This window comes from Chroicocephalus ridibundus, chromosome 7, assembly GCF_963924245.1.
Source record: "Chroicocephalus ridibundus chromosome 7, bChrRid1.1, whole genome shotgun sequence".
NCBI lineage: Eukaryota > Metazoa > Chordata > Aves > Charadriiformes > Laridae > Chroicocephalus > Chroicocephalus ridibundus.
The window spans coordinates 58,519,355-58,533,696 of NC_086290.1; the positions used below are offsets into that span (position 1 = coordinate 58,519,355).

The 14,342-nt window shown below is 40.9% G+C and overlaps 1 protein-coding gene across 2 annotated transcripts in view; it reads left to right on the forward strand.

Moving 5' to 3' along the window:
• LOC134518530 (protein spinster homolog 3-like) overlaps positions 1-12,809 on the forward strand; it is a 28,031-nt gene extending 15,222 nt beyond the window's left edge. The window contains exons 9-12 of one of the 2 annotated variants that reach the window (XM_063341418.1): positions 2,567-2,632; positions 7,344-7,442; positions 10,332-10,500; positions 11,001-12,809. In XM_063341418.1, coding sequence (XP_063197488.1) covers positions 2,567-2,632; positions 7,344-7,442; positions 10,332-10,499 — 333 coding nt within the window. In that variant the 3' untranslated portion in view covers position 10,500; positions 11,001-12,809. The remainder of the gene's footprint in view (positions 1-2,566; positions 2,633-7,343; positions 7,443-10,331; positions 10,501-11,000) is intronic. The other variant, XM_063341419.1, reaches the window with a different exon arrangement.
• Positions 12,810-14,342: the final 1,533 nt, after the last annotated feature.

Genomic DNA, 14,342 nt, shown 5'->3' on the forward strand with positions numbered 1-14,342 from the left:
AGAAAAGCGCATACAACTTTCTCTTCTTTATTGATTGCGGTTGTTTTGCAGTTGGATGGCTAAGTATGACAGCTATTCAACCATATTGCATTTATTCTGCATGAGAAAGTACAAAATTTGTATTGGTTTTAGACAGAATACCTTGATACAATCTGTAGAATGTTTTGCAAATTTGATTTGCAAATTTGCAATTTATCCAAAACTGGGATAAATTTTTCGGCGACCCTACAACTGCAATCCACACAAGACCTTAGGAAAGAAAAGCAAAGCTAACAAAATTGTGTCTTCAATGTTAACACAATTATGTATGAAATATTTATTCTCTGGAGTATGAGGCCTTAGCCACTGCATATCCCATTTTCTTATTATGGATAATTTTTCATTAATTCTTATTCCTTTGAACTCTAGGTTGAGCACATAAATTGTTTCCTAAAGATGAATTTGATTTCTTCCTTGCACTAGGCATGACATGCTCTTGTTCTTAGGAGCTTGTAGAGATTAAATAACATGAAAAAAACATGAAGAAAAAGGAAAACTGGAAATAGTACTTTAAAAGTACTAAACATCACAAGATTCCTATAAGGGAGACAGACTGATCTCTAATTTGATATGTAAAAGCAAGTAGCTATATATGCCATTAATGGTATCTAGGAAAAGTTTGGCAGTCTTCAGAAGCTTCTGCACTAACCATTCTATTTGCATCTTGTTATATGTAAAGTATCAGCCAGGATTTAAATAAATCTCTTTGTTCTTTGTCTCATTCCTGTTTTGCTTTAACCTGCACTATATCTTGCTAGCTATGGCACAACTGACAGAATTTACATAAATTCATGCCATTATCACTGTACAGCAGGATTCAAATGCACTTCTGCGTTTGCCTGGGAGTACTGCTTTGACCACTTCACAGGATGCAATTCTAAGTTAAGCAATAGCACATTTAAAATTCCTTTGTATGGAATCAGGGGGAAAAAAAGAAAGGAAGGTTCTTGATGTATGTGCATCTTCCAAGAGAGTTCAGAAAGTATTAGCTTGAAATAAGACAATGAAAGGCTAATATTTTCTGGTGGCTGCAAGATTTGTCATTGGTAGTCCTTATTGCCAGGTGGCTTGGCAAAAAGCTGAACTGTGTGATATTGCTACCCACGTTAATGAACATGTTTCATTTTGTGTTTGGCCCAAAGTTCTCTGATAAAAGGTGTGTCACTTGCTTTCCAGATAAGACTGGCATGCAGCATGGTTTCTGTAGTCTATAGACCGTTACTGCAACAGTCACGGGATTGGAGAAGAATGATTGCATTCTGTCTTTTGCAAGGGCAAGGTCTGCCAAGGTTGTATCAGTGGAAAGACTTTGATAGTGGGATACATAAATCCAAGAGCTAAGACTGTGTCAAACAAGGACTATGTGAAACTACTGATACTTGTTATAAAACTTAAAGAAAAGTAATTATGTATGGAGGAATAGATTCAGCTGCAAATTAGAAAACCTCTAGAAAGCATTTTGAAGGAAAAGATGTCTGGGTAAAGGTCTATACTCATATCTCTGTACTTCAAGGAACTTTTTCTCCAGACTGGTTTGGAGAAGAAAGCATGTGAACAGTACAGGCAGGAAACACAGAGGAGGTAGGGGTGTCATAGGAAGATGGATAATAGCTCTGGTTCTTGTTAGGAGAATGTAAGCTACCCTCTGAGAACAATCTGATGGTTTGCCACTGTGCCTTTCTTAGGACTGCATTTTCATCAACCAGACACAGCATCTTGATCAAGACCTTACTGAACAAGATGGGGGCACCTGTTGTTATAATGGATTTTATTTCCTAAGTGCCATCTAACTCTGTGGCCTGTGTCACTAAATGGATTCTGCCTTCTAGAACTGCTCCAGCTTAACGGCATAGCTTTAGTGCTTTCCTCAAGTATTGATTAGTCTGTACAGCCTGCTCAAATCTATGTCCACGGCTGGCTGAAAGGGTTAATGTTTTCCTAAGACCACAGCTGTAAGAACTGTTGGGGACTTTACCCCATTTCCTGATGTCTGGGTCTCCATCTGTGATGAATTAGGGAATTCCCACGGGGCACCAAGGCTTTGAGGCTGCCTGTCTCCTGGAGTCCATTTCATTTTGGAAGTCATCTCTCTGAAGGAGCCTTAAAGAGTATTTGTACTGGCACAGAGGTGTTCTATTGGTTTCATTTGGAAATGTGAGCAAAGGGAGATCTTTGAGCACTTTTTGAACCTGTGTTGAATGTTTCTCTTCACAGGTTCTTGCTTTCCTCTTCTTGGGTTCAGCAGTTCATTACAGTTTATTTGGTAGTGTGGTATATGTTTCCTATTTTGGCTCTTCTGCTGAGGATTTGTGACATGAAGCAACTGACATACCTTCTCTGGTTCCTTTCCCCCCTTTTAAGACAAAGTTAGTGTTTGTAAGCATAGACAGGGATGTTTAATTTATAATTAGATGGGTATGTACAACAACTCTTACATAGATAAGCATGGTCAGTAAGCCTGCCTTCATTTTCACAATAAAGAATGTCAACGTAGTGTTTATAGTCACTGCTTTCTTCTTTTTGCCAGATTTTTATTGCACTTGGAGAACTGTTTTTATCTGTAAACTGGGCTGTTGTGACAGACATACTGTTGGTAAGTGCTTGTGAAACTATTTCCTTAGTTTGAGTTTTTCAGCTTTTCTCAACATAATATTGTTCGTAAGCCTGCATCTTCATGGCGAGAAGGACCTCCACCTGCTAGGAAGAGATGAATGAACTCTTACTAAGAATCCCCTTACTGGTACCCTGGTCTTTTGGTTTTAGGTACAAGCACTGTTTTATCAACTGGCAACAAATGGGAAGGTGAAAAGCTTGGTGGAGCAGAGCTCCGTAGTGGCGTGTTTTCCCTGAGAGCAGACATTCAGTGTATCGGCATGAATGTGCTTCAGGTTTGATCTGTTGAATTCTAAATGTTGCTAATTGTTTTATCAGAAAAATTATGGAAGTCAGCTGAATTTGTGAATGTCTGCGCATTCAGTGGCAATCTTATTTGGGAGTTGTGCTTCATCCTGCTGAAAACCCATGGGTTCAGTGTATTAATGCTATTACATTGACTGAAGGGTGTCGCAGATAACGACAGTAATTTCTCTTTTTGCATCGTTTCCCCTGTGAACTGGTAGGATTTCTGATAATGTGGCTGGATTTGCTAATGCATGTTTTTATTTTGCCATGAAAATGACTTTTCTTTCTTCCCACATGGCACTACTAGCCAGACAATGTAGCTAGGAATTCATTTATCCTGCGACCTGTGGAGCTGAAGACAAAGGAAGATGCTGACTGAATGATAAGGACTTTCTTCCTTTGTGGCTAATACATCAAAATGCATTGCGTGTAGCAACCTTTGTGCCTCTTATTCAGCTGTAAACAGGAAGGTATCTACTGTACAACTACAGTTATAATGTGCAAGTGGCGAAGCGCTGTAGCTGCCTTGCTTACAACACACTGGCTTACTGGGAGGCTGTACAAAGAGTGTCCCGTATGAAATACGTTTGCCATCTGTGAGGTAATGGGACTCCATCTTTTAGGGGTTTGGCAGCTAAAAGCGTAGGAGATGCTGGAACTAGAAGCTAATATAGGGCTTGGGAAGGCTACCAACTTGTCCTTGCCTTTGTTTGGAAGTGCCCTGGGAGGTATAGGAGTGTTTACCAGCCTGTGTGTTCCATCTGCTTTTTTAGCTGACAGCTCTGTCACACAGTCTGCAGGAGGATCTCTAAAACCTCCAGAGACAGCACAACAGGGTTTGCAAACTACCTGTTTGGGGCACCCTGCTTATCTGCCAAGGGATCTGGACTGGGATCTCCTAGGAGATGACAGTGTGTAGGATGGTGTATGCATTGTTGACATGGCGTAGGTGACGCAGTCACTGTGGACAGGCAGGGTGCTGTGGCTATTTCAAAGTCCCTGTGTGTGGGAATGTTTGTTTTCTTCTTTTCCTAGTGAATCCTACAGAGCATTGAGCTCTAGCATGTGGTTTCCGTTGTGCAGAAGAACATGAACAATAGTACAGGGTACTATTGTACGAGCCTGGTTCCTACAGGAAACGTCCTATGCTTCTCTTCCATTTTTCTTGTTGCAGCTTTTTTCCATATGTCTCTTGTAGTTACTGATATGAGATATTAAATAAATGTGAGGAAGTGGTACAGGGCACTGAGAGAGTGAAAGTGCCTTTATCTTTTCTCAAGCCTGCAGTGCCCACAATATCCTAGGTGCATAATAATATTTGATTTGTATTTCTCAAACACAGCCTGTCATTATCAATAAAAGAAATCTGAGTCTATGACAGATGACATGATGTAGTTGGAGAGCCAAGAACTGACAGTCTCCAGCCTAGTACAGTCTGTCATAGCAAGGTCTACTTCCCAAGCTCAGAATTTTCTACTGCAGTTTCTTTATCTCTCTTTCTGTACGAGAGCCTGTTCCCAAAGTTCAGATGCTCGTCTGGCACTCCAGGCAGGTTCTGGGAGAAAACAAAACTTGAGCAGACTGCATGCCCTCAGCCTAGGCCAAGGTGTGCCATGAGCACAGTGAGGAGGAGCTGTTGGACCGTTCCTTCATCCCAAGGATGACAAGGATTTCAGCTTCCAGATCAGCCAGTCTCATGTGACTCTGTTCTTACGCTGGCAGGCAACTGGATACAGTGTGATGGCAACATGACATTAAAGTGGATATCTCTGTTTTAGTATTTATTATTGTTGAAGTACTCTATCTAAATATTCCTAGTGAAAAAGAAATGTTCCATCCACGATTAGAAATATCTGCTTCGGAGAGACTAGGAATGGAAAGGGATAGAAGCTAGCTGTATGTGTACAAAGGAAGGAAGGAGGTTGTGTCTTCTAATAAAACTGCATTGTACGGAGTACTCTTAGTGGGTGCAAAGATGCTGTTTTAAGATCTTGGGTGATTTGTGTATCCAAATTTGTGGCCATTTCTGCTAAGAGAGGCACTGCCAATGTGGACTGGTTCTTTACTGAAACTGGTTGCAATATGAGGCAAGCAGGACCAAAAGGCTCCCACTGAATGGAAAGAGTTGTACGAGCTCTTGAGAATCTCCCTCTCTGAATAGAGGAAATTTGGCTGTAGAAAAGAGGATGTCACTGCTCATTGCTGTGTTTCTGGCATTCCAGCAGGGTGTAAGGCATGATACTGCTTAGAAAACCCTGGCTACAAGAAGGGTTTGCTAAGCAGAGATAAGAGGACAGATAGCCAAGTTGGCTACGATTTTTGCTAATTATGTTGGAGGAAATCTGTCTATTTTCTTTCCCATTTTAGATCAAATGCTCTGTTACATCTAAATGGGATTCATAGCCTCACTTCCTAAAGAAACAAGACTTAACTACAATTTGTGTCTGCTTTCTCTTTGAAACCATAGATTTCAACCAAGTCTGATAAAGAGTTAGACACCTCAGGAAGACCCAAGTTCATACAGGCCTTGTGAAAATAGGTGACCTTGCTGAGAAAAAATGTCCAACTTGGCACCCCCCAGAAGAGCTGTGTTTTAGGGAAAGACTCTGCAGCACGTATGTCTTGTCAAACATGAGACAAAATGGTAGAAATAGGTTTGTGTGAGAGACCATGAAAACAGTAGCAGTGGAAAAAGCTTGGTGTGATACTTAAACTATTCTATGAATAATTTTTTTATCAAAATAACATTTTTGAGGTGTTTTAATTCCATATGTGCTCCAGTCTCCATACCAAGAATGCATGCCATGCTAGCTCCTGCAGATGGGAGCTGCAAGAGGGAAAGGAAGGCAGCGCTACAGTATCCCCTGTCAATCCATCCCTGAATGCAAACCATTACATGAATGTAGCTTATTGTCCTTCCTCTTTCCGCACCTGTGCTACGGATTTGTAGTTTCAGGAAAGTTAAAATGCTGTAACTTACTGGTATGTATAGGTCCTGACTGCATGTGGCACTTATTCTCACAAGACTAATTAACCTTGGTGTCTTGGACGATGTTGCTTCTTTACCTGCCTGTTTTAATGTCCACTAATGGAGTTCCACCCACCCTAAAGGTGTGGCATTGATGTTGCTATTGTAAGATAGCTACATCTTAGTGGTAGGTAAATATTTTTTTTATCTAATATTCTGAGGCCTCTTTAAACACAAATAATGATAATAAAATTAAGTTAAATGTGAGAGCGGGATCTTTTTTTTCCTTCTAAACCCAACTAGTCGTGCACGTTAGTGTTTCTTTGAAGACAGCTATAGAGCCATAATAGCTTATATACCTTGAGTTTGTCTCTTGCAAAAACACCCGTCACTCTATTAATTAGTGTTTGAGACACCCTAAGTGATGTTCAGATCAGTTTCCAAAAAAATGGGGTATAGAGGAGTGGGAGAATATTAAGCATTTTGTCTCTGATATAAGCAAGTGGTTGGAAAACAAAGGTATGGAGGTTTAAAATTGCTTCTGTCTCATTCTGACTGTGAATGCGTTTTTGCATAAATGTGTTATTGAAAGAGAGACACAAATTATATAGAATCCTACTGTACTTCTTCAGGCACAGTTGATCTTCAGTAGCAGAGGCATAAAGCCCTTATTATATTTCATTTTAAAAAATAGTTCTAATCTATGTGATGCTTTGCTGTGTGCGGGGTGTGCGCCACATCTTCTTATCCAACTTGTTATTTAAACTGTGTGTCCTCAAAAGCATAATCATTTTGAGGTATTGTTGCTAGACTAGCTATATCTCAGGTGCTCTCCAGTTACTAGCAGCACACTCCTGCCATCAGAGCTATCATTAAAGCACCATCAGCCACCTTCTGGTCTGCCAGGTTGGGTCCCCTCCCTCTGTCTTCACGTGATCTGCAAGGTCTCAGCTGACATCATTTATAGCCATAGCAGCTACTTCAGGTTTCGGGTACCCCAGTTTCCCCCCCGCAGCCTAGACCATGCCTGCTGACACAGTGCCGGAAGAGATTTTTCTGAGTCTGTCAGTGCTGAATCTCATTATTAGTCCATCAGTACAACTGGATGGGTTGCTGGCTGGAGGTTTCTATTAGTTGCATGGCCAAGTGAATCTGTACGAGCTGCCGTGAGGCTACAAAGGGAGGCAGGGGAGTCATGTTTGTCCTACTTTATTGTCATTCCCCCTTGTGTGTTGCTTTCTTGAATGTTTTTTTCCTCAGCAAAACATCCAGTGTACTCTTTTGCTCAGAATAACTTCTCTCTCTGCAAATTGTAAACAGTGTTTGAATAAGAAATATATAAAAATGGATATATTAACCTCTCTAGGATGTTATATAAGTTCATGAGATTCACTCCGTTAGTACTCATTCTCTTGTGGGTTGTGTTTTGTTTCAGTATGTTGTGACACCAAGACGGCAGTCTACAGCTATTGCCCTGCAGATTTTGGTGAGCCATTTGCTGGGAGATGCAGGCAGCCCATATCTCATTGGGACTGTAAGTGATTTCTCTGCTTATTGAGCTTTCCTTAGGGTAAAACTTTTAGAAACTGAAAGACAGACACTCACAGAATTGTAGGCACTTCCTGGTCCAAAATTAGAAGTTACCCAAATTGGTGGCCTTGATACTAGAATACAGAAAGACATTTTTCTAAACATTTTTACGTGCATGCAACTTCTGGTCTGTGACACTGCAGTTATGTAGAATACAATCCTATACCTGTAGGTGTGAGTAGTTCCATGCAGTGCATAGAAATTTATTTTGATTTTAAATTTGCAAACTCATAAATTTTCGAAGCCATACATTTTTGCAAAGATAATGTCATTGGTATTGTACTTGGATTTAAACACTTTCTGCTAAGTTTGTGAGGAGTTTAATGGAAATTAATCAAAATACCATTTTATATCTTGAAACCTAAAACTGTCAATGCTCTCCTGAAAATCAGAACAAGAGTGACTGCAATGGTTGCCTTTTGATACTACTTGGCATTCAAAGCTCTGCTCTCAAATTACCTTAACCTTGAATTCCCTTGTTGCTTGAGCCCTGATTTCTTTGCCCTTCCTACATTGACTTGATCTTAGGTGCTTCTGAGCAAAGCAGCCTAGTACTTTTTTCTCCTTGCAGTTCATTTGATTTATAGAATCATAGAATGGTTCAGGTTAGAAGGGACCTTAAAGCTCATCTAGTTCCAAACGCTCTGCCATGGGCAGGGACACCTCCCACTACACCAGGTATTTAGTTGCAGTGGATGATACGTGTCAGTGTTGTTTCCTTCCTTCATTATTTTTGATTTAAGACACAGTTTGATTCTAAGACACTATTTTGATTCCGCACACAATAGCTAACCGATCACCCACTTTGATTTCTCTGCTTTACTGGACATGGGAGAGTCGTTGTTGCTGTTGCTTTAAATTTTCTTTCTATGAAAGTTTATTTTAAGAAGTTCACCTCAGGAATGTATGTTCTTCCTTTGTCACATGTTAACAGTGTTAGGGTTAGAGACTGCCAGACAGAAATGCCTGAGTGAGCTGTGCCTGCAGGCATAGCTGCTGCTGGTCCAGACAGACAGGAGATCCCTCTTGTCCTCAACTGGGCGAAAACCAGAGTCTAAACAGTGTAATCTGTCTGGCAGAGAAGACAGCCCTCTCTCACTGAGAGATTCCTCCTGCCGGCTCTCTTCTTTTGGCAAATGAAGAAATCACTTTGCTCATTGGTGTGTATTAAGAAACTATTGCCTTCACACTGACTTGGCTGTATGCATGGGGGAACATAATAACCGACATCCCTCTGTCATGAAAAATGGCTGAAATGATATGCAAAAAAAGGAGGTACCTTATAAGCTAAAATATGTCTTGTGCATTCTCCCTTCTTTGACTATTCCATTGATGTATGCTCCCTGCCTGAAAGATGAAAATATTTGTGTCTCTTACCCACTGTTCTTTGCCATCTATGAGGCACAGCAGAACTGAGGCTTCCTGCAGAATGTGCTGCTGCATCCTGCCAGTAACTGTGTGCAGCATACTTCTTACGCAGCTCCTTGCATGCAGTTGCCTTAAATAGCAGCTAATCAAAAAGCGTGAAGACAAAAAAAGTGTATCCAGATGAGATTAACCTCCAGTAACCTTGCAACTTTGCAAAGAACAGAGAAAATAAATCCAGGAATAAAACTGATGTATGTCCAAATGGGGTCCTATGCAATGAGCACAACATTGTATTCTAGGATGCTTCTGTGAACCAATATATCAACACTGCCCATGTCCACTGTTTATTAACCACCGAATCTCCTGCATTCATGTCTTGCTATTGTTTACTAACCTGCTTCAGCTAACCCTTTAGCTTAAAAACTGGCTGGAGAGTCTGGCAATAGTCTTTTTCAAAGTCTGTTTTTCTTCCCCTTGTGCTCCAGAGATTTTCTTACTGAGCATTTTAAAATTAAATGCATTAGGTTTGTATTTTGGCCATTATGCTTGCTGTAGTCCCTAGGTGCTCATTTAGAGTTGATCTTGCTCTTATCTGCCTAAACCGTCATAAATAATCATAGTGAACCTAGCAAAGGTTGAAGAGTCTCATATTTGTGTATTTCAAGTCACGTAATGTATTCTAACCATCAAGAACAAATGTGGGCATAAAAATGACTGCATTCAACATTCATCTTTTTGTTTATGCTAACGAGATTTTAAGTTCCTGCGTTAAGTATTGAATCTTACTGAGTTCCTTGAAATCAGATTTTCTATCCGTCTACAAAAATAAAATTCACATGTATCATTTATAGCTTTTACAAACTGACCCTCCAGCCAGTGCAAAAAGCAGCTGCCTGGTATCTTCTTCTTCCCAGTTCCTCATAATGTCACTTCATGATTCCTCAAATGCCTTTTGGCTCCAGAGCAAACTCCACTCTTTTCTCTCAAATTAATTTCCAGTTCTTCCCTTTTTAATGAGTGTAGCTGCTTGTGCCTGTATTGATGCTGATCTCCTGTTTCTATCCATTTCATGCTGTTTAGGCTTAGATAGAGAATAACATCAAGAAATGATAAAGGTCATTGCTAAATGTCTGTCCTGTGCTAGCGATCTGGAGATGGGCTAGAAAATGGTAAAAAACGTTTAAGTTTACCAAACGTTATAAACATTGGTTACAGCAGTTCCTACTCTTGTGACTGGAGGCACTGAAAGTATAAAAGAACATGAGATTCCTTGACCAAATGGACCTGGATAGCAGTGAAGTATAGGTGCATTAGGTACTGGGTCGGACAAACTTTGGTAGCGGGCTTTTCATCCCTATCCGCCTAGTTTTATTCTTTTCAAGGACCGTGCTATAAACAGTCTCCTTAAACAAAGAGAGCATGATGGTGGTGTCTCAGATTAAGGACAGCCTTGTTCATTCCCTAGATCTCCCATGCTATCCAGGACAAGAATGCTCATTCATTCCAGTGGAGTTTCTGGAGCATGCAGTACAGCTTCATCGTGTGTTCTTTTATCGGTGTCTGTGGAGGAGCTTTTTTCCTCCTGACATCTTTCCACATCGAGGAAGATCGTAAGGAAGCGGAGCGACTTTGAGGTTTCTATATATCTTTATAACTTTTAAACCTGTATCTGATTGCTTTCCTGTTTGTACACTAGCCATGATATTGGCTCTGTAAAGTTAAAACACAAATATCTGCATTATGTTAATAGCACATTAGTTTCTATAAAAAACTAAAGGCAAAATCCCAATAAAGTCTCAGATTAAACAAACCTTCCATATTGAGCAAAACAGACTGCAGAAGACACAAGGATTGGGGAAGTGCTATTAGTGACACCTTCAAAATGCTGCAGTCTACGGAGGTAATAAAATACCTTTACTGTAGGTAATGCACAAATACAGCCTTCATGGCAGGTCTCTTTCTACTCTGGTCTTTCTAAGCCCAGCAGAACCAGTCCTAGCCTTCTCCTACGTCCCTGAAAGAAGTCATATTCAAAGTGTAAAAGACTTAAAGAAAACCTGTTGAATTGGACAGAACACTGTCCTTAATCGTCTAGATTCTTACAAATTCCTTCTGCTCTGACTTGGTTTTTTAGGTACCAGAAATGAATGCTGTCTTTCAAATGAAAATGAACTCTGGGGCAAGATTTGCAAAGAAGAAAAGAACGTCCTCCCCTTTTTCTTTCCTTTTTGCTTAATGAGATACTGCTAGAAAAAAAGGCCGAATAACAATCCCTCCATATGGCAGAAAATCCTGCATTCTGACTTTTTGGGATGCTTTTGACTGTGAGTCAAAAATTGCTACTGCACTGGCATATGGCAACCCTCCCCCATCTGCAGAACAGGCCCGAGTATTCTGGGGAGCTGGGGAGCTCCAGAAGGTAGCATATAGAGCCGTCACAGGCACGACTGCTAACCTAAACGAGACAGTAGCATTTAAGGCAGAACATCTCATGGAGATTAGGAAGGGAGGCCTATGAATTCTCAGCAGGATAAGATGTGCCTGTAGAATTTGGAAAATGGAGACAGTACAAAATGTGTTTTCAGTCATCTGAAATGACCAAGAGAAGCAGAAACTACCAAAGTCAGTGTCACATTCAAGAGTGGAGGGTTGTGATCATTTTATATGTAATATGTTAACGGCCTCTTTATAATCCTTTGAGACTCTTCAGCGTGTCCTCAGGCCTTGGGTAAGTATCTCCTCGTGAGTGAACAGTAGTAGCTGTAGAACCACTTAAATATAACAATCCATTTGAGCTCTTATCTCTAAAGTGCATAAGACTTTGGATGTGATATCTATTGTCACAATATCATGCCAGGTGCCAAACCGGACATGATTAGTGCCGCCAATTTTCATTGTTTGAGGTGATGTTGTTCCCAGCAGCACCTTAAAGCCAAAGCCTGAGGAAGATATTAACAAGTGAACTGTGAAGTATTCTGAATTTTGCCTGATTCTCCCAGTAAATCATAAGGGTCACAAAGCACAATATTCCTGTAATGACTGTGAATATCTAATGTCATTATAAATAGCATATAAATAGCAACTGCAGGTTTTTGTTTCTCCCCCTCTCTCCCTCATTTTTAAAAAATCTGTTCTGAAACCTGACTTAAACTCAAGTAGTGAAATTTGGCCAGAGCTTATGCCATTATAGGAAATAATAGAGAAACTATCTTGTGATACTTAGTAAGCATGTAATAGTAATTCGCTTTATGCCCAGAAACTGATGGAAGAGTTCTGTGACAAGTGCACATCAGTATTTTAGGCTGTAAAATTATTTTGATTTTGTTTAATTCTCTGTGCTGGTGACAACAGTGCCAAATCAATCCTTCCTTAGTATCTTATCAGAATTCCTCAGAAGCTGCATATAAGTGTACTGCCATAAAGATTTGCATTGTGCTTCAAGTCTCTTGTACACAATATATAGACATGTATATTCTGAAATTGTCTGGGGATATTGGTCTTAGGTAATGATTTCGTTTTGGTAAAGAATTAATTTTATGAGGTAACCTGATACTATGAAAGGTGTTGAGCTTGGATTTGCAGAGCTCTGAGCATCAGTAATAGAATCACAAGATTCGACCTTTGTTGCCAAACTTTAAAGTTTGCAATTGCTAAAATCATTGACAGCTGCAAACCAGATGCTCCCAACACCACAGCTGATTCCTTGAAACTCAGGCAGACGTTCCAAGATCTTGAGAATCATTGGGTTTTCCCATTAATCAGCTATGGTAGGATTTAAGGAGCTTGATAGTACTTCTCTATTGATACTGTCATGATTTGCCCTGTAAACAGATGATCTATTTATCACTTTTGTTAAGTCAGCATTAAATTCTTCTTTTAAAAAAAATAATCAGAAAGTGTGTCTGGAATACCGTGGAGGCACGCATTTGACATATGAGCAAGAGATGCCAAATGCTGTTCTGTAGATGGTACATGAAGCCTGTGACAAACTCTTTCCTACTCCTACTCTTATCTCCTTTGTGAAAGTCAGGGCCTAGAACTTAGCAGGATCACGCTGACTGGTTCGATTCCATCTTTTCAAATGCTTCTCTCTTTTCTTTGTAATGTAAGGGGAGAGGACTTTTATTTTTATTAATTTTTTTTCTGCATTTTAGTAGGACTGACATCTGAGCCAAGAGACAGGATGCTCTGAGCTGTGCCTGGGCCTCTCTGGAGCTGCACTGTCATCTGTCTTGGTTCAAAGTGGGGTCCCTCTCCCTTTGTGGTGGGCAGGCAAGAAACACATGCCTGACATCAGAGACAGTCATTCATAGCTCAGATGACCTCACAGTTGGATGCCCAGCTTCACTGCTGTCCTCATAAGGTACCTCCAGCAGTCGGGAAGAGGGGAGAGAGGTGGGTTGTGCATTTTGTGTCTTCCCGCTGGGATGCTGATGCTTTCAACCCCTCGGCCATGGAGCCAGACCTGCCTCCCTCTCTCAGAAGACGGGAAGGTTGAACCAGCCCCACCCAGCTCTTCCAGGTACAATTGCCTCCATTCAGCCAGGTTCCATTATCAACAGAAATTATAATTGCACCCTTGAAAGAAGAGAATACTCGTGATTTTCACTTTGTTGTACATAATTTCCCAGTTTGACAGAAGCCCTTCTGGCCCCACTTCCCTACAGGCCCGTGCCTGTAGTAACCACTGGCCAAACTGCCATGAAGTCACCCTGTTAAATTCATCCCTCAGGAAAGGCCGCGCTCTTTGCAGCAACCCCTCCGACAGCCAGGTTGCTCCCAGATTTTCCTCAGGGCTGCTCTACACTCAGCATTGCCAAAGGACATGCCTGTGCTGTGGAAGATCAAAAACTGGGAAACACCAGAATGAGGGAGCTTTCCAGAACTATTTCTGGAAGAACTGAAGATCCAGTTCTGTAAGAAGCTGAAGCAAACCCTGCACATCAGTGGGAGTTTTGAGTAGTATTTTGCCCATGTCAGTGCTCAAGGACTCAGATTAGTTGCTGAAATGGTGAAATGATGAACTTTCGTATTGTGCTTGTAATTGGCAGACCTCAAAGTGGTCAACAAAGATCATCATTTACATACCTGGGGTATTTTAGAGATTAACAGAAAGCTTCTGGATATGTATTTTTTCCTCTAACACTGTGTCTGGTTATTAATATGTCTCTTAAATAAGGCACTGACACTGTCTTTGTGGGTCCTGCAATACATATTTTGCCTGTGCTGAACCAAAGTTGTGTTTGGACAACAAGGGAAGAAGAGATTCCTGCATGCTCAACCAAGTTTATTAGCAGTTTATTTCTTGGTTTTTCTCCATGAAGTCAACGTGAACGCTGTGGGTACTGATGTGAAAGAACTCCTCTCGGGGGGTGAAAAGCCTAGGGGGAACCAAACCCGGCACCAACCCAGCATCAATCCTCGCCACTCCTGCACCAAGCTGTGCATGGCCTCAGCCCTCCCTGTGACCCTGAGC